The sequence below is a fragment of the Dasypus novemcinctus genome, chromosome 7 (assembly GCF_030445035.2).
Source record: "Dasypus novemcinctus isolate mDasNov1 chromosome 7, mDasNov1.1.hap2, whole genome shotgun sequence".
NCBI classification, from domain to species: domain Eukaryota; kingdom Metazoa; phylum Chordata; class Mammalia; order Cingulata; family Dasypodidae; genus Dasypus; species Dasypus novemcinctus.
Genome location: NC_080679.1, coordinates 24,657,147 through 24,683,599, shown reverse-complemented (window position 1 = coordinate 24,683,599; position 26,453 = coordinate 24,657,147). Strand labels below are relative to the sequence as shown.

At 42.3% G+C, this 26,453-nt stretch overlaps 1 protein-coding gene across 3 annotated transcripts in view; it reads right to left on the bottom strand.

Moving 5' to 3' along the window:
- Positions 1–25,954, bottom strand: part of NHEJ1 (non-homologous end joining factor 1) — a 92,825-nt gene extending 66,871 nt beyond the window's left edge. Inside the window, exons 1-6 of one of the 3 annotated variants that reach the window (XR_011649199.1) lie at positions 25,848–25,954; positions 23,335–23,603; positions 22,269–22,481; positions 14,549–14,687; positions 13,896–13,954; positions 413–530 (exon numbers count right to left, since the gene is read on the bottom strand). Coding sequence is in view for 2 of the 3 variants with exons in the window: in XM_004467733.5 (XP_004467790.1) it covers positions 13,896–13,954; positions 14,549–14,687; positions 22,269–22,481; positions 23,335–23,511 (588 nt within the window). In the remaining variant the exon portion in view is untranslated. The remainder of the gene's footprint in view (positions 1–412; positions 531–13,895; positions 13,955–14,548; positions 14,688–22,268; positions 22,482–23,334; positions 23,604–25,847) is intronic. The other 2 variants (XM_004467733.5, XM_012528725.4) reach the window with 2 other exon arrangements.
- Positions 25,955–26,453: the final 499 nt, after the last annotated feature.

The following is a 26,453-nucleotide window of genomic DNA, read 5'->3' as shown; positions in this document are numbered from 1 at the left end:
CCAATAAGTGGAGGATATAAGAGAAGACTTGAGGAATAAGGTTGAAACTCTGAGGCCAATAGGTCAGGTAAAGTTTAAAGGTTAACTGTTTGATACTTTTGTTTTCTCTCTTAGTTTCTATAACCAGAGACAATATTTACCAATTACCAATGTGAAAACTCCACTAATGCCAAGACCTTTAAGCTGCAACCATTCATTAAATAAACATTTATTATGTACCTCCTATCTAAAAGGCACTGTGGTAGGTCCGGAAGAGGAAACAAAATGAGCTAGACACAGTCTTCCCTTAAGGAATTTATAATCTAACAAGAGCGGTAAATTTAGAAATTCTTCCAATATAAAGCAAAAGTGATAAGTGACACAGGAAAAGGTATGAGGTGTTTGGGGAGTTTGGAAGAGGGAAAGAATATACCTTGTACTTTTGCTTCTGTCTGTTTCACTATTTCTGTCGTAACAGATAAGGCACGTAACCATCTGATCCTCTTTTTAAAATTCTTGGATGAAAAGGCTACATTTCCTGAGGAAAGATGCTGGAAATAAACGGATATCAAATTACCTATCTTCAAACATCATCCATCCCTTCATGCCATCCACAGATTACAGAGGAAGGACAAGTCTATCTTGTTCAATTCTACAGGGCCCTTGCTTTCACACTGTCACTTTCCCTTCACCAGCTTAAGTATTTTCTTTTCCACTGACATTTCCTTTGCCTTCAAACATATCTGTGTTTTCCCATCTTAAAAAGGGTTTAGTTTAAACCTAATGCTATTTCTAGCTCCACAGCTCTCTCATTTCCTTTTCATTGTGAAACTTCTGATTAGAGTTCTACACTCATTGTCTACATTGCCTTATCAAACAATCCTTCTTTCTAACTGCCCACAATTTGCAGATACTGCCCAAGATCACAAAGAGTTTAATGATCTTTTGTCAATCAGTCAATCATTTTCCATGGTCTCTTTCCTGCACATGGCACTAAAGATCATCCTCTACAGCCCTTGAGCTTGTCTTCATCTTTAAAATGAGCATAATATAAAAACCTATCTCACAGGTTTGTTGTAAGGATTAAAAGATACTCCTTAGGTAAAGCACCTAGCCCTTTGTCTAGCACACACACAGTATATGCTTTATAACTGTTCATTTCCTTTGCTTGGGTTCTAATTTACTACTCTGTCCTGACTCACTTCCTACTTTATATTTCCTTCACTGGCTCCTGATATTTCTTACTATTATAGTTTTTCCCCAAATTTCAAACACTGCTTTTCATTTTTTTCTCCATGTTCTTCCCAGAAAAAAATGCATCCACTCTCATAGCTTCAAATGCCACTCCTCTGCAGAAGATTCCCAAACCTATTTCTAAAGATTCTTCTTCAATCTAAGGTCAACCCTATTTTTTCAACTCTCTCCTAAACATTCCCACTTGTATATCCTATAATCAATTTAATTTTAACATGCATGTTAAAATATCTTTTTTTAGTTTGTTTTTTTAAATTAATTCTAATTAAGTATAAGTCATTGGTTCTTCATAGGCTAAAGCACTATTACATGGCCCTACTGTAATGAGTGGACTTTTATGAAACCCTTTGTCTTCTAGGGCAAAAAAAAATGTATTCAACAGGGTAAATCATCATAAAATGCTTATAGTTTAGGCCTGAAAGAGCTAGGTATTTTCCAGAAATAAGAATCAATCATCACCACCTCACAAATCAATTCTGAACTAAATGGACTTCTCAACCACAGATTAGAGCCAAACAGGAGACTAACAGTGGATCTGGCAGGGCTAAAGAAAAAGTTTTCAGTTCTGGCAAATGTAACTTCCTTTGAAAGAAGTAAGATGCCTGGCCCCTCTATGTGTAGTGTCGGTTAAGCTATACTAGCCTTCCTGAGTCTAGATACAAAGGCATGCACAATTTGGTTTTCCACAGGCTCCTACAAACTCTATTGTCTTAAATCTGGCCTGATATTTATATTTGTGTTATATGTCTGACCCCTGTAGGCATTTGAGTTTGTAATATCTGGTTTTGAGGGTTTTTAAGATAAGAGAATTGGGGAACTAATAAAGTCCTCACTATTGGGATTTGTGGAATCAGGAACCACCTATCCTTTAGAAATGGGTAGTTTTATCCTGTTTGTATTTTCTAAACCGAGTTCCTTTTGACTCCCCTTAGAGTTTTAATTAATTTTGTTTTGAAAGAATCAGCCCTTTATAAAGTTTTATAAAAGTAAAATAAAGAGATCTTTTTATCTATCATTCTATAAAAAAGAAAAGATGTGGTGACCTCCCCCTCGTCTCCCAGTAGCAGAGAAAATCCCAAAGAGGAGGCAAAACTCAGAAAAAATACAGTTGAGGAACATGCAGCCATCCCTTCCTCCCTGGAGATTTTCATTCCAGAATCCAAATAGTGGTGGATTTGTATTTTAAGTAAGGAAGGCCATTCCTTTAAAGGCCCGAGACTGGAATTAACTGAGCCCCCACACATGATTTTCCTAGTCTGTCAATGGCACCACTACTCTTCAGATCACACAGGCATACCAATGACAGCCTAATCTTCCTAAAAGATCATTTTCATATGTCAATTCTCCAGTCAAATGGCTCCCAACTATCTACAACAGTAATTCATAATCGCAAGGAGGAAGAGTGTCATCTCCTTCTGAGAAGACATGCGCCGGTTTGAGAATCACTGCATGTAATGATAGATGTTAAGGACTGGACTGAAATGGACAAATAAATGGATTACAGGCAAGAAAAAGTCTGAGAACCACTTACCTTCTAAATAAAGCACTGACTCTCCAGCCCAGCATTTAAGGTCCTCCACAATATAGCCTCAAGATATCTCACTAATATCAGTTTCTACTAATCCTCGCCCATTCTCATTCCCATTTAACATTTTTTGTCCATGTGCTTACCACCTAAAATGCTTTCCACAAACTTCTCTGCCCAAGCCTAACCGCCCCCCCCCATTAAGTCCAGTTCAAATCCTGCCTTTCTAAGAAGCTTTTCCAGCCAGTCCACTACCGTGGTGCTATATTATCATCCACTGAGCACTGTGAGCTCTATGGTGAAATGTTACCATCATAAACTTAGAGGCTTGCAAAACCTGGTACAGTGCATGTGCTTATCGAATACTGAAAGAATGAATTTACTACAGGCTTTTCTATACCAGCAAAGCTATACACACAATGGTGGGGAATACATTCTCATCATCTAGACTCATCCTTCTTTGTGATGCCCCCAAAAAGTACTGAAGAAATATACTCTGAATCCTATGCCTCACTCTACATCAAGCTTGGACATACCAAATAACAGCGTACCACACAGGGGTAGTCCTTCTTGTAACTGTGGAAGTAGAGTCCAGAGAGAGGAAAGATTGAAGAAAGATGAAAATTTATTTTTGGCTCTATGACTAATTTTCTTTCCAGGATTTCATTCCTTTGGTTTCTGAGATATTAATCTCTTAACTGGCTCTAGAAGAAGAGTTTCTTGGGTCACTCAATAAAAGATTCATGTTTAATACCTCATCCCAAATTTGGGACTCCCTCCCAGAAAACAAAAATTTCAAAGAAACAAGGCAGGAAATAGAATCCCAATTTACCAGTGATTCTCTCCTTAAGCTTCTCATGTTTATATGTAGGGCTATCTAAATCTAAGGCCACCAACACATGATAATTGATGGCCTATTAATAGAGAGGGAAAACAAATAGTGGGAAGATATGATTCCCTCTTCCATTCAACAAATAGACACTGAGTATGGAGAACTGTTGTAGGTATTTGGGATAAACCAGCGCATAGAACATACACCCTGTCCTTGCAGAGTTTACATTCTAGCAAAGGGGAGACAAACCATAAGCAATTAGCATAATAAAATAAGTAAATTTTATGGCAGCATATTAGAAGATAAGTGCTCTGGAAAAAATAAAAAGTAGAACATGGTAAAGTGAAATGGGGGTGCAGGATCAAGGGGGTAGGGATGTGGGTTACAATTTTAATTGGGTAGTCAGGGTAGACTTCTTTGAAAAGGTGACATTTGAACAAAGACATTATCGTGGCTTTAAAGATACATCTACAAAATCGTTGATACTCCTCTCCTTAAGCTTAATTACCTTCCCCACTGAATGGGGGAGTGACTCACTTCTAATGAATATGAATACAAAAAAACTGTGATGAGATCTCACTCTGAGATTGAGTAATAAAAGGAAGATGGCTTCTATCTTGCTCTTACATGTGTACTCATTACTCTCTCCCTCTCTCCCAGATGACTGGCACTGGAGAAGTCAGGGCCATGTCATTTTTTTTTTTTTAAGATTTATTTTTTATTTATTTATTTCCCCTTCCCAGCCCCACCCCCAGTTGTCTGCTCTCTGTGTCCATTCACTGTGCGTTTTTCTGTGTCTGCTTGTATTCTTGTTAGCGGCACTAGGAATCTGTGTCTTTTTTTGCGTCATCTTGCTGCATCAGCTCTTTGTATGTGTGGCGCCACTCCTGGGCAGACTGCGCTTTTTTCAAGCTGGGCAGCTCTCCTTATGGGGCACACTCCTTGCGTGTGGGACTCCCTTTGCAAGGGACACCCCTGCATGGCACAGCACTCCTTGCGTGCATCAGCACTGTGCAGGGGCCAGCTCATCACACAGGTCAGGAGGCCCTGGGTTTGAACCCTGGACCTCTCATGTGGTAGGCAGATGCTCTAGCCATTGAACCAAAAATGCTTCCCAGGGCCATGTCATTTGAGCAGCTCATATAGTGAGGAATTGGCACTTCCTGCCACCAGCCACGTGAGAGAGCTTGGAAGCAAATTTTCCAGCCCCTTAGGATGTCTGCAGCCTTTGGTGACAACATGTCTCCACCTTCATGAGAGATTCTGAGCCAGAACCAGCTGCTCCTGGATTCCTGACCCTCAAAAACTGTGTGAGCTAATAAATGCTTGTTGTTTTACGCTGCTAAGTTTGAGGATGATTTGCTATGCAGCAATAGTTAACTTACACAGACATAAAGGAAGTGAGAGAGTTGACCATGCAAATATCTGAAGAAAAAGCATTCCAGGCTGAGCAAATAGCCAGTGTAAAAGCCTAGGCCAGTCTATAGAGGAGGGAGAGAAGGAGAGAGTACTAGGAGATGAGGTCAGAATGGTAATAGGGGCCCGATCAGGTAGGTCTTGTAGGCCATCATAAGGTCTTTGGGTTTTACTCTATAAGTGAAATGTGAAACCAGGGAAGAACTTTGAGCCGGGGAGTAATCTGATGCAACTTGTATCTTAGTAAGATCACTTTGTTGGTAATAAGCCAGAAGTGGGCAGGGGTAGCAGCAAGGAGACCAGTAAGGAGGCTTTTGCAATAACCAAGGCAAGAAATAATAGTGGCTCAGATCAGATGGTTAGCAGTAGAGGTGAGATTATGATTATATTGGAAGGTAGAGCCCATAAGATTTCCTGATGGACTGGATGTAAGAAAAAAACATCCTAAAGAGTAAAAGAAAGTCAGGCATGATCCAAGGTTTTTGGCCTGAGCAAGTGAAAGGATGAAGTCAACCATCAACTGAGATGGTTGGCAGTTGTGGGAAAAGCAGACCTGGGGGTAAGGTTAGGAATTCAGCTTTGAACATGTTGAGTTTGAGTTAGCCTTCCTCATGGAACTGGCAAGAAGGCAGGATATATGAGTCTGAAGTTTGGGAGCAGGTCTAGAGGAAGATTAAATTTGGAACCCATCAACAAGATGGTACTGAAAGTCATGAAACTAGGTGGGCTCACTAACCATGTGAGTGAAGAAAGAGAAGAGCACCAAGGACTGACTCCTAGGGTACTACAACATCAAGAGGTAACAGAGAAGAACCAGCAAAATATTTTGAGAAGGAGCAACCAATGCGGTAGGAAGAAAAACAGAAGAGTGTTGTGTTGTGGAAGCCAAGTCAAGAAAGTATATTTAGGTGAAGGGTTTGCAAGCATTATAGTGGAAAAACTTAAATGGAAGGTTCAGCCAACTCAATTGCCCCCTATTTCCCTACTCTTCTTTTTCATATCCAAATTCTCCCTTACGACACCTGCTATGGCAGAGGTATATAAGGGAGCTGAGAGAAGAGCATGAAAGTATATACTCATATGGAATAAGAGGAGCAGACCGAGGGAAGGAAAAAGTGCCGTATAGTTCTCACAGAAGAGATGATGCCTGTGCAGAGTTCAGAAGGCTGAACAGAGTTTGCCATGAGGATAAGAGATAAGAGAATACCAGCCAAATGAAGCAAGACATGTATAGGCCAATTAAAAAAAAGAAAGAAAGAAAAAAAAAAAGGAAAGGAAAAACAAGCAAAAACAGACATGTACAGACAGGAAGTTGTCAATACTTCATATAATGAAAGTTCAGGTTGCCTATGGGAGAGTGACAGAGGATCAAGTTAGAAGAAGTCAGCAGGACCAATTCATGAACAATCTTGTGCTATAAACAAAGAGTCTGAACTTGCCCCAAGGGGAGGGGAAAATGGATGTGGAATGGATGGAACCAAGGTAAATATGGGGGCAAGAGAGGACTTCTGTGAGAGTACACGAGGATGAATATAAAACATGTAATATTACACCAAAAACATATAGGGGATGACAGACTAATAATGTAAACCATAAGGCAAAACATAGGATAACTAAAAAATTTAGAAAACTGTACAATCTAAAGTATGGACCACATAGTAAGCACAGATGTCACCTTGTTTGAAAGCTATTGTCTCGGAATCTGTACATCAGTTTCAGGAAATATGATATGAATAAGCTAAAAGATTATCGCTGTGGAAGGGAAAAGGTTTTATGGTGGATCTGGGGAAGTACTGTATATTGTATATATGAATTTCAGTGATCTAAGACTCTTGTGAAGCTGACATTATGTTGGTATCCACTTTACAGGAAGTTTTGGATCACAGAGTGGTTCAACAATAGCAGCGGAGGAATACTGATATAGGATGTTATTGACAGGATATATATGGCTGACAGGGAGTTATACAGGGCATATGCCCAGGGTATATAGTAATGTCTAGATATACTCATAGTGGAAACAATTAAAAACAACAGCTGGGGGCATACTGGGCCCCTGGCCGGGGGGTCACTGTCGTGGACCCTGGGGGAGCAGCAGCAGTCCCCCAGGTGCAACGGCAAGAACCAGGAAGGAAGGAGGGCCCAACAGTGGGCTCCTGATACTAATGGCTATGCTTTTGAGCCTATACACCTGCAATAAGAACAAGGCCTAGAGTAGCACTGTGCCTGGGAGTTTCCTCCTGACAGCCTTCATGTTACTCAAATGTGGCCACTCTCACAGCCAAATGCAGCATGTAGATGCAGTGCATTCCCCCCAGCATGGGACATGACACCCGGGGATGAGCCTCCCTGGCACCGAGAGATCACTACCACATACCAGCTGAAGATGCAACTAGAAAATGACCTTGAATTAAAGGTTCAATACGGATCAGCAGAATATCCCTGTCTACATATAATAACATGACTTCAAAATGCTGTTTGACCTAATGTAAGGGGGAAATGGAAAGCAGAAATGAGATTATAAGGCTATGAGTCTCTAAAAAAGAGTCTGGAGGTTGTCAGAAGGAATGCCCCTATGCACAACTGAGCAGAGTCTAAGAGACAGATAAAGTAGATACAACCCCAGGTATTGGTTCTTTTGAGGGATAAAGAGACCCACAGGTTCTATGGTCATGGCAGATGGGGTTCACTGCCATGGCAGATGGCCCTTCTTTGGAGCTGGTGTTTCTGCATGATGGAATTGGACTCAGAGGGGATCTCTTCCCACAAGACTTGCATGCTACTTTATTGGAATTGTAGTTGGTGCTGGGGTTTAAGATATATTTAGGGGATTTGAATCTCTGGACTGATAATAAGACACCCAGGCCCAGAGCCTCAACAGACTTCAGCTCCTACACTTTGATTTATTGGACTTACCCCACTCAGCTAACATGGAGTTGAAGAAGGTCAACCACCACACCATGGAGCCTAGAGTGTCTACAACTGAAAGCAGGAGGAGTGCATCCAGTATCCATGTGGAATCTAAGCCCCCACCTGACATACATGTGCAATGGACACAACCAATCCAATGTCCACAGAGAAAATGTGGAATGGGTGTGGGAAGGGTAGCCATGGTGGCTGCTGGGTTTGGGGAATGGGAGGAAGAGATGAGATGTGGAGGCGTTTTCGGGACATGGAGTTGTCCTGGGTGGTGCTTCACGGACAATTATGGGACATTGTAGATCCCCCCAGGGCCCACTGGATGGAACGTGGGAGAGTGTGGGCTATGATGTGGACCATTGACTATGGGGTGCAGTGATGTTCAGAGATGTACTTACCGGGTGCAATGGATGTATCACGATGATGGGAGAGAGTGTTGCTGTGGGGGGAGTGGAGGGCGGGGGCGGTGGGGTTGAATGGGACCTCATATATTTTTTTTAATGTAATTAAAAAAATAAATAAATAAATAAATATTTTTAAAATGTAATTTTTAAAAATAAATAAATAATTTTAATTAAAAAAAAAAAGAGTTTGAACTTTATCCTGTTGACAAGTGAGAACCACTAAAGGACTTTAAGCAATGAGTGACATAATCATATTTGTTTCAAAAAGATCACTCTGGTATAACTGCAAGTACAACTAGATGGAAATAAGGTTGACTGGGAGAAAAGTTAGAAGACAAGTCAAAAAATGGGGGGTGCAGTGGGATATAAATCTAAGGCAATGGAAGTAGGACTTTAGAAGGACAGATTCAAAAGATATTGATAAGTGAGGCACTAAAAGTAGGGATAAAAAAGAACATGAGTGACTCCCAAGTTTCTAGCTTAGAAAACTAGACGGATAACAGTACAATTCTCCAAGATGGAGAAAATAAGAAGAGAAATAATTTGGGGAGGTAGATGATTAGTTTTGGACATGTTTAGGTTGTGGTACATGTGGGACATTCAGGTGGAAATGCTAAACGTGCAGAAAGAAGTATGGACATGAAACATAGTGGAGATATAAAACCGGCAATCATAGGTGCACTGATGTTAGTTGAAACCAGAGTCTAGATGGGATAACCCAGAAGAAGGAGAGTGAAGGGTAAGAGAATCAAGAACACAATCCTGAGTAACACTAAGATTTATGGGGCAGTAGGAAGATGAAGAGCCAGCCAAGAAAATCAAGTAGAAGCTGCTTATGAATGAACTGAGCAGGATTACAGAAATTTTCAGGTTCAAGGTCTTCCCCATCTTCCCAGGTGTCTTTGCTAGAGCCCCTAGCTTCATATGAGCAGCAGTGAATATCTTCATAGCTTTAAGGATCTGCTCTAGAATCAGGCTTCAGCCAGACAGGGGATAGAAGATAGTAATTAAAACTAGACAAGCCACAAAGACGATGGCTACATTTTAGATACTGAGTCAAATCGATTTTTAACTATAGCCCCCAAATTTTCTGGTTATGGTATTATATTATACAGATTAAGTCTTATGAGGCATTCAGCATGCAGCAATGGGAGTCACTGCTATGCTGAATATCCCCCATCCACCTGAAGATAATGAAGGAGAGAACTGCAAAATCTCTACCTCTGCTAAGGCTCTCCTGCCTAAGGAAGCCAAGTTCACACAACTGCCCAGGGTTTGGTGTCAGGGGCTGATTCTTAGCCAGAGGTTGCCAGCTGCAGAGGGCGGGGCTCTATTTTGGGCTGCCTGCTGTCCCCCAGCCTTGCCGCGTCTGGTTTGAGCAGCATGCAGCCGCGATGACTCACACACCCATGCAAACCGCCTGTGGCTCAGTGGCACAGCCTCGGAATGCCAGCCCTAGGCCAGCTCCCTCCTCACCCCATTACACTGGGATAAATAAATAAAGAGCCCGCCAGCAGCCGCATAGCCTGATGACAACCAGATGGAGAGAAGGAGACATGGACAGGGCCACGGGAAGGAACTCCCTCCAGTGGATTACACTGGGAGTGGGCTGTATCAGACTACTCATCCTAAACGTCCCATCCTAAACTCCCTCTCTAACAGAGTTCCCATTGCCAGGTAATAGTAGCCCCTCCCCCCAACCTAATTCCCTGACTCTTCTTCCTAAAGGTGCCTCTCAGTTCCTCCTCCTGGGAAATGTTCTATATAAGGATCATGCCTGCAGGCAAACTACCCCCATACACACACCAGTCCAGACTCTCTTTCACCTCCGTTTTGCATCAACATTGCCAGTATTCTCCCTCTCTAGTCAGGCCAACATTGGTTGGCTTCCTTGGGTTCTGTGCAAATGAAAAATCAGAGACTCTTAGGGGGAGAGGAAAAACAAAAGAACCAAACATGAAGAAGTAACCCCTGTTCAGTCCTTAAAAATTTTTCCCAGCTTTAGTATCCTAGAAACCTCCCTGTCCTACTGCCCCTGTGCCCTCTTTCCGTGGCCTCTTGCCTAGCAATGTTCACAAAGCAAACTAGGAAAAACAGACCCTAGGCACTGACCCCAAGGCTCTCTGTATCAGCCCTGGTCCCCCTGCACCTTCAATCCAAGCTCTCCGTACTTGGCTTGTTTATCTTCCTATTCTTATTCCATGTTGCTTATTTTTATGGTACATCCTTTCAGCTTGGTCTTGGATGACCCCATGACCCTCAGTGTCCTGTTTGCAGGATCCTGCACAAGCAGAGTAACTGAAAAGATGCAGTGGCCACAAGAAACTCACAGTCCCAGAAGGAAATCTTTCAGTTCCAGCATCTATGCAGGACATTCTAAGAACAGTACAGTGATCCCAGAAGGTCATAAGAATTCCACATTACCTAGCCCTAATTATTCCCCTAATCAGTGGGTATGACCAGCAAACGTAAAATAGAGAGTAACACTAAACTATGAGTCAAAAGATGTGGGAGGTTCTAACCTATAGCTACAGCTGTATGACCTTAGGCAAGTCATTGAACTTTCCTAGACTTAATATCTTAATCTATAAAATAGAAAGCTACAACTACCTATTTCTCAGATCCTTTCCAGATATAATAAAATTCTATTAATAAAAGCCTATGAGGGGAAGCGGCTGTGGCTCAAACAGTTGGGCTCCCGTCTACCATATGGGAGGCCCTGGGTTCATGTCCCGGGGCCTCCTTGTGAAGGCAGGCTTGTCCACACACTGCAGAGTGCCACCCAGCCTGCAGGCACCACGGAGAGCCGACTCAGCAAGGTGACACAACAAAAAAGGCAGACAAGCAAGAACACAGAAGAGTGTGCAGCGAATAGACACAGAGAGCAGACAGCAAGCAAACTGCAAGAGGGCAGAATAAAATACAGACACAGAAGAACACACAGCAAATGGACACAGAGCAGATAGCATGCAAAAAGCCGCGGGCGGGGGGTGGGGGGGGCTAAAAAAAAAATCCTATGAGATTTGGCTATGACCTACTCAGAACCTAGAGGATCAATAGTCTTGAAAAAGTGGACTGCAAAACATTAAAAACTTCCTGGGCTAGTACCTGGATTCTAATGCTTTCTGAATTGATGCTTTCTCATACAAGTCTGCAGGATTCTACCCTACAGTATGAAAGATACGGGTCTCCAATTTTACAAATGAGAAAATGGAGGCTTTGAGAAAAGTGACTTATCCAAAGCTGTAAAATGAACCAGGAGGTAACTGAAGACCCCAAATTTAGGTCTCACCAACACTGTGTCCAAGGGCCACACTGTCATAATTTTCATAAAATCTCCCTAGCATCAATTTATCAACATACTCACCCACAAAATCATTGGAGAACTTACTGCTTCTAGGCACTATCCTTGGTGCTGGTTACATAAAAATGTATTCAACATGATCCCTGCCCTCAGAGTCCATAAATTACTGGAGGAGAAAGACACTGTCTTGCAGACATACAAACAGTAATATTACAAAGTCATAAGTGGTAAATTAGAGGTGTGAACCAATGTACTAGAGCAAGGAAGAAGGATCACCTTCACAAGGAGGGTCTAGAAAGGTCTCCTAAAGAAGCTAAAGTAGACACTTAATAGATTAATAGACCTTTACAAAGTAGGTCAAGCTAGAACACTGGATATTCCTGAAAAGGGGAAGAATGTGTACAAAGATATAAAGGCTAGAGAAAAGAGCATTTTGGGGAAGCAGACTTGGCCCAGTGGTTAGGGTGTCCGTCTATCACATGGGAGGTCCGCGGTTCAAACCGCAGGCCTCACTGACCCGTGTGGAGCTGGCCCACGCACAGTGCTGATGCACGCAAGGAGTGCCATGCCATGCAGGGGTGTTCCCCGCGTAGGGGAGCCCCACGCACAAGGAGTGCAGCACCGTAAGGAGAGCTGCCCAGCACGAAAGAAAGTGCAGCCTGCCCAGGAATGGCGCCGCACACACAGAGAGCTGACACAGCAAGATGATGCAACAAAAAGAAATACAGATTCCCGTGCCACTGACAACAGCAGAAGCAGACAAAGAAGACGCAGCAAATAGACACAGAGAACAGACAACGGGGGGGGGGGGAGAGAAATAAATAAATCTTAAAAAAAAAAAAGAGCATTTTGAGCAATCCAGAGTAATTCCATGTGGCTGAAGCATAAAATAACTAGAGAAAAATGTCAGGAAATCAAGCTGGCTAGGAACACAGGTGCTAGATCAGAAAGAGTCTTCCCTGTTGGGCTAAGAAGAAGCCTTGCATTGTTTAACTAAGGGGCTGAGGCAGGGAATCAGTATGTCATCTTCAGTCTATGTTAACCTCCCTCAACACTCAAATTAAGACCTTTGAAGCTAACTGGGAGAGAAATAGCCTAGGAAATCTCTGATCTTTGTCACAAGTTTAGATTTAAAGGTCCCTCTTTGTCCATAAAAACTTGAGACCTATTCTGCTTTAGGACTTAGCAATGCATGCTTTCCTTCTCCAGAGTTACAACTGCTTCCATAAATGGACTGAGCACGCACCTCACATTTTTTTGTTCTTATTATCAAAACCCCAAGCACTATGGGGTCAATGTTTAGTAAATGTATTAAGATCAAACAGTATGTTCCAAATGAAGAACACCTCCTTTATGCCTAGCACTTTGAAAAACGCTAATATCAGATTCAAAAGAATTATGAGACCTAGTCCCTATCCACAAGGAACTTACAAATTAGCTTAGACAGAAACATGAATAATCTATAAATAGAATACTATAATACCATTATTTATTTACTTAAAATTCCAACTTGGTCAACATGTATAATTAGAAAATGGGGCAATAATACTAAGATATTACCTGTACAACCAACAAGTCCCAGAAGAGTTAAAGAAGGAGAAAACCAATATTGACTGGCATTGTCAAAGGTCGCTATTATTAATACCACCACCACCCCCTATTTGGCAGTTAATAGATGTTTCTTTTGGCCAACTGCAATCCTTAGAAGGGAAACCTAGGCAGGAGCTCCTGACAGGCCACAATTATCTATTCCCCATTCATCACTCTACCAGTTCCCTTGTATAAACACCGTGATTTTCCAAAGCCTACTATGCCCACAAGACAGTCTCCAAATGGTAGCACTGAGCTTTTTACCTTCCTCTACTCCTGGATGCTGAAGGGTCTTAAACAAGTAAAATAACTCCCCCTCTGCTCCCATGATATAGGTCTCATGATCAGATCTCAACAAAATTTAGCAAATGGTCACCCAAGTTTTCCAAGGTTAGAGAATTTCAGACTAAATCCCCAGGTATTTTAACAGAGATGTTTTGTAAGTATTAATCAGCCCACTTTCATCTTTTACATTCTTTCACCCCACTTTTCCCCATCTTCCCCATGTCCGTCTCAAGTTTTATGAGACTTTCCATAGGCAGCTTTTTCAGAGAAAGGGCTTTCCATCCAAACAAGCCACTTAACACCTAAAACCCACATCACCAACTCAGGTCACCTGGAAAGAGGAAGTAAAGCAAAGTTTCTTAAGGAGAAAGGAAATAACAAATACTGTACCTCTACCATAAATCGTTCCACAAAGGAATTTTCTTCAAATGGCTCTGTCCTCAATCGATCTGTAATGAGAAGGGATAGAGAAAAGAAATATGAGCCCTATGGTGAACTTCCTACTTCTGAATGGAAAGGAAACACAGCTCAGGACTTCTTGGGAAAGATGACAAAGATACAACATATAGAAACACCTAGTCCAATGGGTGAAAAGGGTTTAGAGTATGTGGACAGAGGGAGGAGGACAGGATGATTAGAAACAAGTAACAGGTTCAATGACAGCATCTACTCTAGGAGTTTTTCCTACCACAAAGACAAAGGTGAAACTGAATTTTTAATTTAAAATTGGAGCTATGCAGCTTCCTAAACTTTCAACTTTGTGTTGTCCTAGTACAGTTTTGAATAGCTGCTGGCCCCCTTCCAAAGTCTGTCTTTGTCATTGACAAGGGCATGTCTGGACTCGGTTATAGCTCCTATTGGCCACTTGGGCTCTAGCCAGGTACTTGAGGCAGAGAGAAGTATCACCTAATAGCAAATCTTCAGTTCCGGGATATCCACTGTAGGGGAATAATCTTTCTAAGCAAACAATTCTCCCCCTTTTCTTAGGGCTTCTGACTACCTGAACCACTCCCCACCCAACTCCGTAAAGAATGTCCTCTCACCTCGGTTCAGTGTAGCCCCACTCTCTCGGTAGTCCTGGATCTCTAGATCTTTCATATGAAGCAGTGTTGCGAGTTCCCTCACTTGGCACTGCAATGCCAGACTCATGCCCATCAGAGGACGAATCAAGTGTTGGGAGACCTTTGATAGAAGAGATATCAATTAGCCAACAGATATTTGGTACTAGAAAAAGATACTAAAGAATAAACGTCTTCACAGGAGCTTACAGTTTCATAGACAAGCAATCCATTTACATAAATGTAAACACAGTTAAATAAGTATAATAAAGAGGTTAAAGGAGTTTCCTTGTGGTACAGATAAAGGATGAGATGATGACCTAGAGTTCTGACTTAAAAAGAAGGATGTAATACAGTTGATAAGAGAAAATAGTTGGCTCAGCTTTCAGCAGAGGCTGAGAGACAAAAGCAGAGGAACCAAGAAAACTTTAAAGAAGCCAGTGTGAATAGATTGGAGTATGCTAGCTGGAGTATAGCAGAAGACAAAAGTTGACAGAAAGTCGAAGGGTCTGAAAACTGAATTAAGTCCAGACACTAATTAAGAGACATTGCAGGACTAATGATAGCCTAAAAAGAACGCAGAATTTCAGTGTGTTCCCTTAAATGCAGCAAAGTCTGAGGTCATTGCAAAAGGAACAATCCAGGCACCAAGAGACAAACCTAGGAAGTACTAATACCTTCCCCTCCACACACCTTGTTCCTAACATGAGGTAAGAAGGTACAAGTATAGCCATATTGCAGTACAGCTAGGGTGATACTGTCATGTGATACTCTATAGCTTTATTGAATAATCATTTAATTCTCCCACACAAGGTATCTATTAGCCTGTCAATGAAAATAGCTAAATCAAGACCGTAATGTATTTGTGGGCTGGGGATGTTATCAGAGTTCCTTTTCCTTCCCTGGGCTAAAGAAGAAGCTCAGAAGAAAAGATGTCCTAGGAAACTTTTTCTGTAAAGGGTTTTGATAGGTTTTGTTTGTTTGTTTTAGATATCATCGCTGGGGATTGAACACAGGATTTCGTATGTGGGAAACCAGAGCTCAACCACTCAACCACTGGGCTACATCAGTTCCCCTGAGTTGTTTTTTGTTTGCTGGTTCGTTGGTTGTTTTGTTTTTAGGAGGTAATGGGGGTAGAACCCAGGACCTTGTATGTGGGAAGCAGATGCTCAACCACTTGAGCTATATCCGCTCCCCCATATAGTTTTTTTTTTAATAAACTTTATTTTGGAATAATTTTAGATTTACAGAAAAGTTGCAAAGAAAGTAATAAAGAAAGTACAGGAAGTTTACTTATACCATTCGCCCAGTTTGTTTTCCCTATCAGATAGGGAATGCAGACCATACAGTATCACTATTCAACTCTGCCACTGTACATGAAAACAGCCACAGACAATATGTAAGTGAATGAGGGTAACTGTGTTCCAATAGAAACTTACAAAAAGAGGCAGCAGACCAAATTTGGCCCACTAGCCAAGGTATATCAACCACTACCTAACAACTAAAAAGAGGTGCTTTTAGACAAGATACCCTACACAGGTTTGAAATGAGAAAACAGTACTGGAGTGTTCCATAATATGTGCCAGCCAGTTAAGACTCATCTGGATCAGGCTCTAGACTCTTCAGACTTCTGTTTTCATTATCCATTAATTTTCTAGTAAAAGTTTTTATTTAAAAGAACTCCAACTCTGTTGTGGTTCAAACTAAACAAACAAAAAAGAATTTTTCCCACATTATCTCTACGATATATTAGAAGATAAGGGACTATGTGGGTGTTTGGGGTGGAGAAGAATAGGTAACAGCAATTTTTGTACCACTAGCAGGATCCAAGAAGTGCAGGAATCCTGGCATAGGGTGTGAGGCCAGAATTCAAGTCCAGTGTGGATACCCGTCACTCCTTGGCTTTACACCTCCTTTCTTTTTTTTTTTTTTTTCCCAAAGATTGATTTATTTCCCTCCCCCCACCCCACCCCGGTTGTCTGTTCTCTGTGTCTATTTGCTGCATCTACTTTGTCTGCTGCTGCACGGAATCTGTGTTTTGTTTTGCTGCGTCATCTTGTTGTGTCAGCTCTCCGTGTGTGCGGCGCCATTCCTGGGCAGGCTGCACTTTCTTTCATGCTGGGCGGCTCTCCTTACGGAGAGCACTCCTTGCGCGTGGGGCTCCCCTACACGGGGGACACCCCTGCGTGACAGGGCACTCCTTGCGCACATCAGGGGACACCCCTGCGTGGCAGGGCACTCCTTGCGCACATCAGCACTGCGCATAGGCCAGCTCCACACGGGTCAAGGAGGCCCAGGGTTGAACCGCAGACCTCCCATGTGGTAGATGGACACCCTATCCGCTGGGTCAAGTCCACCGCCTACACCTTCTTTCATCCCACAGCACATCCCAACCTGGCACTCACTCCCGGTTCAGGTGCTTAAGTAAAAACTTAAGCCTTCGGGAAGTTCTCCTTTGGGAAAATTTCTCTGTTCTTGACCCATCCCTCTTTCCTTGGAATTGTTTCATTAAAATAGACCAGGAGGAAAAATAGGTGAATGCTTGCTGTATGAAAACCAGTCAGCATTTGGTGAGTTAAACTGAAAATCATTTCTACAGCTAATCTAGCAGCATCACCATCCATTTGACAGTAGCATTCAAATAATAGAAACTCCCAAAATTAATAACCAGTCTATCTCTGGGGAGCTACTTTAATAGTAATTTCTTTGAATAGCAGGAAATATTATAATATGAAACGTGATGAGAAACAGTTTTTAATCAATTCCATGTCTAACTAAATATAATGATGCCATACTAGGGATCTGAAATTATCTATTGGATCCCATTGTCTATATAGCCAAAAGCAAACAAACCCCTAAATATTCTTCATCAGAGATTATTTCAACTGCTTAAATAATTTCATAGGATAAGACTCCACCACCTTGAGTCACTGGAGTACAATTCTTCTCAAAGTTAGATGAACACTTCAATGGTTTCTCTTGGGTAGAGCAAGGATTGTGGCTGAGGCAATAGGCTTCATTCCAAATCTTTCTATATAGCCTTGCTCTGTTCTTAAATATATTATAGATTAACAGTGCATAGAAATGTTGAAAACATGTGCTAATGGTCATAAGAAAGATTGGTTAAAATGTGTAAATGGATCAAAGCAAATACACAGATACCACAAAGAAAAATCTTGAAGAACTTTTCAACATCAGGGATAACCCCCCTTCATTTACAGAGAGCAGCATTTGAAGAGATGCAGTTCAACAAGTCAATTCAGCAGTTATCTACTGGAGCCTAATATGTGCTCTGACTCTCTGAGACTCCTACCTTCAAATGGCTCACAACAGTTAAGAAGTCCAGAAGTGCAGTGGGTCTAGAAGGAGTAGATGCCAATCTTTTCCAGAGGAAAAAGCTATTGATAATCTCCCTGGAGTCTTCAGATTTCCCAAAGAAATGTTCACATATTATAAGAAGAGCTGAATGACAGTTATCAATCTCAAATTCAATCATATCAGGTGATAGAGTAATAAACTGGGAATTATGAGACCTGGATTCTAGCCTTGGCTCTGACAGCACTTAGATATGAAAACGGCTAAACACAGAGTAATCTCAGGGTTCTTGTCTTTTTTAAAAAGAAAAATTATGGAGTTAAATATTTGTTCTCAAAAATCCACTATAATACTAAGGTTAAGTAATATTGCATATGTTCTCTCCAGTAAAGTTGTGTCTCCATTTAACAGATTAAAAAAAACAAAAAATAGAGTTCTCATAAAAGTTTGGTAACTCATCCAAGGATCCAAGGTCATACTAGTATTCTGATACTGACTGAGCTGATGTACAAACTCATGTCTGCTGGTTCCAAAGTCTATGCTCTTTCTACCAATAAGAAAACTTTTGCTACAACTACTAGGAACCATAAAATGACCAAAGATGTGACAAGTTTAAATGCTAAAATACAGATGATCAAAAATTACAAAAGAGAGTACAAAGAAGTTGGCAAGAAGTGGAGATAGACTCAGTGTTAGAAAATAGAGACCCAAATCTTATATATTCTTGCTATCCTGCAGAGATTTAAGAACCATTACATTATTTTTTAACAAATCAATTTTATTGATACATATTAATAAAGCATAAGTCCAACCAAAGTATACGATCGATGGCATTTGATATAATCACAGTTTTACATTCATCCCTTCAGTCATTATTAGAGCACTTTCATTATTCCAATAATAAAACAAAAAACAGACAAACAAAAAAATTCATCAGCTCTCAGGCTATCCAGGCTTCCCCTGCCGTATATTAACTGCCATTCTGTTTCCATCTCTCTAGTTTATTTGTGTTTATATTTTCCCATTACATTATTAATGTGAATACATTATGGTGTAGAAAGTGTGGGGAAGCAGGAACTCTCCTACTCTATTGTATTGCTAGTAGGACTTAAGCTGCATAATATTTACATAAAGTATAATCTTTCCAGAGGACAATTTGGCATTATGCAAATAAGAGTAAAGGTGTTTATATTTTGGCACAGCTATTCCATTTCTAGGAATTTACTGATACATTTACACACACAAAAAGTAAATATGAGGATATCCACTGTACATGATAGCAAAAGACTAGAAACAACTTAAATGTATACTAATAGGAGATAATACATTTTGAAACACTCATGAAATTAAAATGCTATGTAGCCATTAAAAAGATTAAGACAGATCTTCTAATTGTACTGATATGGAATGATCTCCAAGTTCTGTAATTAAGTGAAAAATGCTAGGATAAACAGCATATTCAGCATACCACCAGCTGTGAAAATATATACATATAAACAGGTATGTACTTGATTGTTAGTATATACACCCATACCTAAATTTAGCTTTCTTTACGAATTCACAAGGAGCTGAAATCAGTAATTACTTTAACGAAGGAAAATAAGGGTCTGAAGAAGGGTGTAGAAGGGAGACCTGTTTTTTCACTGTACACTATTTGAAATTTTTGCCTTTTGCATGAATTACTCATTCAAAAAACTTAACTAACACTATCACAAGAATAAGTAACAAGAAGTATGACTGTATGACCTCACAGACACATACACAAGCCTGAAATAGCTTCCGCCCACAACCCTACCCATGTCCACAGGCTCTAACATTTTCCCTATAAAGCTTCCTCGGCTTCAGGGGTTTCCTTGGAATGGCATTCTTCTTCTTTTAACGATAAATATTTTATATTAACTTGTTCAAAAGATAACTTCTCCCCACGGCCAATCAGGACTCACCCCACTCCAAATACTGCAGGCTCTTTCCTTACTGAGCTCCCCAATAGGAGGAATTTGTCTAGAATAACTAGTTTTCTCTTTCCATATTTTTCTATTTTAATATAATTATATAAGTGTTCTCTATAGTATTCTTTTGGAAGCAAAAACTATTATAGCCCGCCAGCCACAAAGAGAACAGCCCCCAATCTCTCTATTCTTCTAAAACAATGTTATGCAAAATAAGACTGCCTGCCGGGTCTACCTAGTCCCAGACTTACCAAAGCTGCCCCCATGGTTCAGTCACAGGACAAGCATTATTGAGGGAACAGTGCCCCCTGGCGTCAATTAGAAAAAAGCTACATGAACCTTGAATTAAATAGGTAAACTCTATGCCTAATGCAGGATAGAAAATTTCAGAAGAAATTCAATTCAAATCAACAAATATAAGTTACTATTATAGTCTAACACTGTTGCTTGACTTTCATTACTAAAATTTAAAAATGAATGAGAAGTAGTTCTCCTAGCACTCACATCTAATTTTACTACGGTCCAAATAAAATAGAAAAGAGTTCCTCAAAAAGCCCTTTGTTCCATCCACCCCGTCAATTCCAAAGTGTTACACCCCCTCTGAGAGACTAAGGCAGGGAGAAAAGAAATGAAGTTCACTTGTCTTCAGATCCCTCAACTGATAAGCCTATACCCTTAGGCCTCCCAAGGAAGCCTCTGACCTCCAAGAGCTACTAATTCAAACAATCTCTTTATATAGAAGACTGGAAGGATGCAGGTGGCAGGCAGTAAGACCCGCAAACTAGTTCTTAGCACCCACTCCAATTAGCTAATTTCTAATAAAATCTCTCCGAGCACATAAAGCTACACGTGAGCAGCTTTATTATTCTCATAGGCCCTGAAAATGTGCTTTCGAATCAGACGAATCTGGGGTTCAAATTCTAGTTTATTTACTTAAAAGCTCCACATAAGCTGGCCCATGCGCGGTGCTGATGAGCGCAAGGAGTGCCCTGCCATGCAGGGGTGTCCCCCATGTAGGGGAGCCCCAAGCGCAAGGAGTGTGCCCGTAAGGAGAGCTGCCCAGCGCGAAACGAAGAGCAGCCTGCCCAGGAATGGCGCCGCCCACACTTCCCATGCTGCTGATGACAACAGAAGTGGACAAAGAAACAAGACAACAAGACACAACAAGACAAAATAGACACAGAGAACAGAAAACGGGGGGGGGGGGGGTTAAATAAATTTTAAAAATCTTTAAAATAAATAAATAAATAAAAAATAAAAGCTCCACATAAATTACTTTCAATCTTAGATTCTTATTCCAAAAACGGGGGTTATATACATATCTTGCAGGACTGTTGTAAGGATTCAATGATGAAATAATGTTCAGATATCTAACACGGGGTACATACTTCACTCTATTATAGAGTGATCCTGCTAAATCATAAAGTGGATCATCTGTGTGGAGCTGGCCCATGAGCAGTGCTGATGCGCGCAAGGAATGCCGTGCCACGCAGGGGTGTCCCCGGGTAGGGGAGCCCCACGCGCAAGGAGTGTACCCCGTAAGGAGAGCTGCCCAGCACGAAAGAAAGTGCAGCCTGCCCAGGAATGGCGCCGCCCACACTTCCCGTGCCGCTGATGACAGCAGAAGCAGACAAAGAAACAAGACACAGCAAATAGACACAGAGAACAGACAACCGGGAGAGAGGGGGGGATTAAATAAATAATTTAAAAATCTTAAAAAATAAATAAATAAAGTGGATCATCTTAAACCCCCTGTTTTTCAGTGGCTTCCTATTGTTGCCTTTGGGAGAAAATCCAAATTCATTAGAATCCTTCAAGAGCTGGCCATGGCCTGCCTCATTTCTCACAGCTGCCTACCCATATGGCAATCATGAAGTTCACAAACTTTTGCCACTTGGGATACATCTCCATGACTCTCAATATGCACTCTTTTGTCTAAAATGATTTCTCTTTATTTTCTCCCAGCTAGTTCCCACACATCTTTAAAACTCAGCACAAAAAGTATCTCCTCAAAGAGGTCATCTCTGAGCCTTAACCCCTTCCCTCCTCCAATCCTAAATCTATATCAATGAAAGAATTTACCATACTTCCATAATTTTCTATGTCTCCTCAATGGAGTATGACTCCAGGAACAGGTTCTACTTTTTAGAGCTAGATTCCCAACAATGAGCCCATAATAGATGCTTCACAAATGCCAAATGAATATTTCATGAATAAAGATCCAGTACAGTGCATAGACCCAAACTCTGCCCCTTTCCAAGAAAAGGATATACCAGTCAAGAATCCTTTCTGTCTTCTGTCTAGCCAAGGAAAGTTTTTTGATGGAGAAGAAACTCAAATGGAGTTTTTGAAAAAAATAGCTTCTAACCACTTCATTCATCTCAAAGCAGCTGGCATTCTTTCCCAGCCCCACTCCCTTCATACATCCTAATTACACTTACCAGGGGAGGACTAGCTGGGACACAGTGGAAATTCCAGTGGAAAGGAAAACCAGAGAGCTCACTTCGCATCCGCAGGATCAGTGCCCCTGCCACACGATCACAGGAGAAGGTAGCCTCACTGGGGTGAATAATATCCTTCAATAATGGGCGAAGAAGATTATCCAAATGACAGAGAAAAGCTGCAGGAGGAGCAGTCAGGCGCTTGTTCAGCTCCTAAAGAAACAGCAAAAGTTGCAAAGACTGAGGGTGCTAAAAGAGAACTGATTCCATATTTTCCAGAAAAGCTCTCATTAACATGAAGACAACTGGCATGGGAGGAAGTAGAAGAAAAAAACATTGGAACAGGAAAGAAGAAAACAAAAAGAGTCACAAAGATCAACTGGCACAATAATGCCTAGGGCAAGATCAATTTACAGAACATCTATATAGATCAGATATTATTAATCAGATAATAGCAGTGCAGAAACTACACACACACACACACACGTGCATGCATGAAGCCATAAAGAAAGAACCCAGGGCCTGGATTACAGGTAGAAGTTTGGGGCATTAATTGGAACTCTCTCAACTAATTCAACTTTCCTTGACAACCTACTGGCCGACAAGCTGGTTGATGTGAATGTCCCCTACTAGGAAAGAAATGGTAGGGAAGCAGATGTGGCTCAAGTGATTGGGCTTCTGCCTACCACGTGGGAGGTCCCAGGTTCGGTTCCTGGTGCCTCCTGGAGAAGGCAAGCTGGCATGGTAAGCTGATGCAACAAGATGATGCAACAAAAGAGACACAAAGTGGAAAGACAGTGAGAGACATAACAAACCAGGGAGCTGAGGTGGGCCAGTTAATTGAGCACCTCTCTTCCACATGGGAGGTCCCAGGTTCAGTTCCAGGTACCTCCTAAAAAGAAGACAAGCAGACACAGAGAGCACACATCAAATGGACACAGAGAGCAGACAGCGACTACAAACAATGGGGCAGGACATGGGGATAAATAAATAAAATAAATCTTTAAAAAGAAAAAGGATAGCCACCATCACTCCCACCACCACCAGTGCTTCTCTTCACATTTACCTTGGCTCGTTGTCTGACAACATTAGCGTCCACCTGTTCATGCCACACCTGTTGAAGGTCAGAAACCAGCAAGGCATATCCCTGTTCAGTGATGTAAGCCTTGGCCAACAGGGAGTTCTCTGCAAGCTGCAGCCATGCCCATGGCTGTGTCAACAGGCCTTGCTCCAGTTCTTCCATCTGCAGGCAGGGGAGTCCCCAGGGTACAGGAAGCCCAGAAAGGGTACCCCTCAGACAATTCTATATCATCGGAAATCTTGTCAAAATCCTCCCTGATAAAATAGAAGGCATAAAACTCTTCCTGTCACAACCAACTGAACATACCTACCTTACTATGTCTTAACCACTAAAATTCTATTTCAAACTTTGAGGGATCCCCCACCATATTAAGTTGCTCAAAGACAGAGAATATCTTTATTTTGTAGTGTCTAAAGCCTTAGCATATTGGTGTTAGTATTTCTGTTTTTAATAATATAATTTAATGTGGAAATCTAAACTATTCTCTTTGCATCTTTATCATGTTCCTAACAAATATATCAATGTTATCCATTCCCACAACTTCTGGAAGAGAAGGATTAGTTGTTTTCTAAAACATCATAAAAAAAAAATTTTAAGTCATGAATGTCATGGGCAGGAAATTCAAATCATTTGATAATTATCTAAAAACAAAGCTCTAGCAGCTCTCAGGATTTAAAAAAACATACTCTCTAAGGCAGCTGTTCTTAATCTAGAGTCTATGTATGTGAATCTACGCATTTTGGTGGAGAGAGGCTTTTGGCTATCATCAATTTCTCAAAGGGACCAATGTCACAGGAAAAAGAGCTAATAAGCTGTATAAAAACATAAAAGCCCCAAATCCTACTTCAACAAGAACCTGAATGACAAGAAATTCATCCACACAAGGCACAGCAACTGCAGAGAGACAGTGAATTAACTTCCACTCAACCCACCCTTTTACCACCGTGACCCCACCTCCAAGGCCATCAATGGCACATGCCCTCCTAGGCATCTTGGAACTCCGGGAAACCAGTTTTTCTACCTCAACAGCTACACTAGTAGCCTTAACCTGGTAAGTGTTCAGTAACTGGGTTGTTTGACTGGAAGTTTGATGATCTTTCCTGAGGGTAAACAAAAAAGGTGATATAATTTTCTTCATTATTTCAGTCTATAAATACAGAGTGAAGTGCCAAGGAGCGTGTGTGGGAATTTTAGAATAAAAAGAGACATTCCTGTTAAAACTGATTAACACTTCTGTTCCACCAGTCATTTCCAACTCAGCTTAAGCCATTATCATTCTTCACCTAGAATCTAGATTCTGAAGCATGACCTTGTGACATAATTTCATTTGTCCAGTCATTAAACAGGTTATATATAATATATATTGAGATTTTTACTTGCGTCAGCCTCAAAACCTTGTGTTTGGAAGATGGGATTTCAGCCACATTTCTCACATGCTGTTCCAACAGGCAGAGAATGTCTTGGAATGATTAAGCTAGTCCTCACAGGACAGGAGTTCCACACTGCCAAAGGTCACCGTCCCAAGTGAGCCGCCAAGCCCTTTTATCCCCAGTGTGCACTCTTAAAAGAGTCTTGTCACCATGACCCTCGAGAAGTCCAGAAGCTCAGAACCCTCAAACTGTACTGAGACTGAATGATGGGTAGGAGGGTATGTTAAAAAGTGGCCGGGGTTGCGGGGATAAATAAATAAATCTTGAAGAAAAAAAAAAAAAAAAAGCGGTCAGAGGCAACTGGCCCCAAAGAAGGCCTGGCACATTCAGCACCAGACGGGGACTGAACTGCTTCCACACTTGCGTCCCGTTCTGAGGCTGTGACCCCTACAGCGAAACCTTTTCTTTCTCCTTTAAGACCGCCTTTAATATTCACCTTAACCGGACTGGCCCGTTTCATATTCTTGAGAGACGGTGAGGAGCGCTGAGGATCAAGAGCGGGGGGTGGGGTGGCCCGAGAGCGCGTTTTGGCACCAAGGCCCCCCTCGGCCGAGAGCCCTGTCGTGGGGTCAGTTCCCCCGACACCCTGCAGAGGGCAGCAAGGCCCCGAAGCCAATGGGGCTGGGTCACGCCCCGCCACTCCGGGACTGGACGAACCCTCGGGGCCAGTACCACAACCCCTCCCAAGGAGCCAGGCTTGGTATCGTTTCCATCCGCCCTCGCTAGAAGAGGCTTCGCCATCTGCCTTTCCAGTTCACAGCACCTACTGCACTGAGGCGCGCCCCGGTACCCGAGGCTTCGAGGTGCCCAACTGCCCGCCGAGCCTCAGACGCTACTCTAGCGCCACAAAACCCGCCTTGCAGCCGGGAGGCAAACTGCGCACGCGCGGCCCGTGCGGCCCCGCCCACCCGTGGAGTCCGCCTCCCCCTCCCCCTCCGCCAGAAGCCTGGGCCGGGCGCGCTAGTCTTTCGAAGAGAGCACCAGTTCCCGGCCCGACCCACAGGCCCCGAGCGGCCTCTTCCCGCCCGGCCCCAGCCCCGGCCCTGACTCGGACGCGACCCCACCTACCTTGAACGGCCGCGAGAGTTCCCACCCTCCCCACGACTGGCCAGCCCGGCCGCGCAAACCGAAAGGCCTAGAGTAGAGGCAGATTCCCCCCTCTCCCCATACGCGGGGGGGGGGGGGGGGGGGGGGGCGGGGCTTGGGGCGAGCGCGGAGCACTAGCCAGACGTGGGCGGGGCTTCTGGGCTCACTGAACTGTTAAAGGCGCGCCCCAAGCTGACCCGTCAAGGTGGTCGGGAAAGCAGGGAAGAGATTCTGGGAGATCCGCTAGGAGAAAGTTTGAGGGGTCGTATTGCTCATTGGAGTTAACGCTGGCGGAGTAGAAGGGAAACCGGACGACGTGCTGGAGAGGGGCTCCAGGGTTTGGATTGGTCAATAAATTCAGGGTACTTCCCTTCCCTCTTCTGTAAAATGAGGGTATTGAATTTCGCTAAATAATCTCTTAGAGCCTCACCAGCACTAGAATGGAGGAGTCTTCTAGGCATAAATCCCATTGTCTGACCTCATCCACTGCCTTTACCTCTCCCTCTTTTCTCCCTCCGTGCCTCCCCATTCTTACACTCCATGAGCACTGAGACACTGGTAACCCTGCAATTTACCCTTATACTTGGT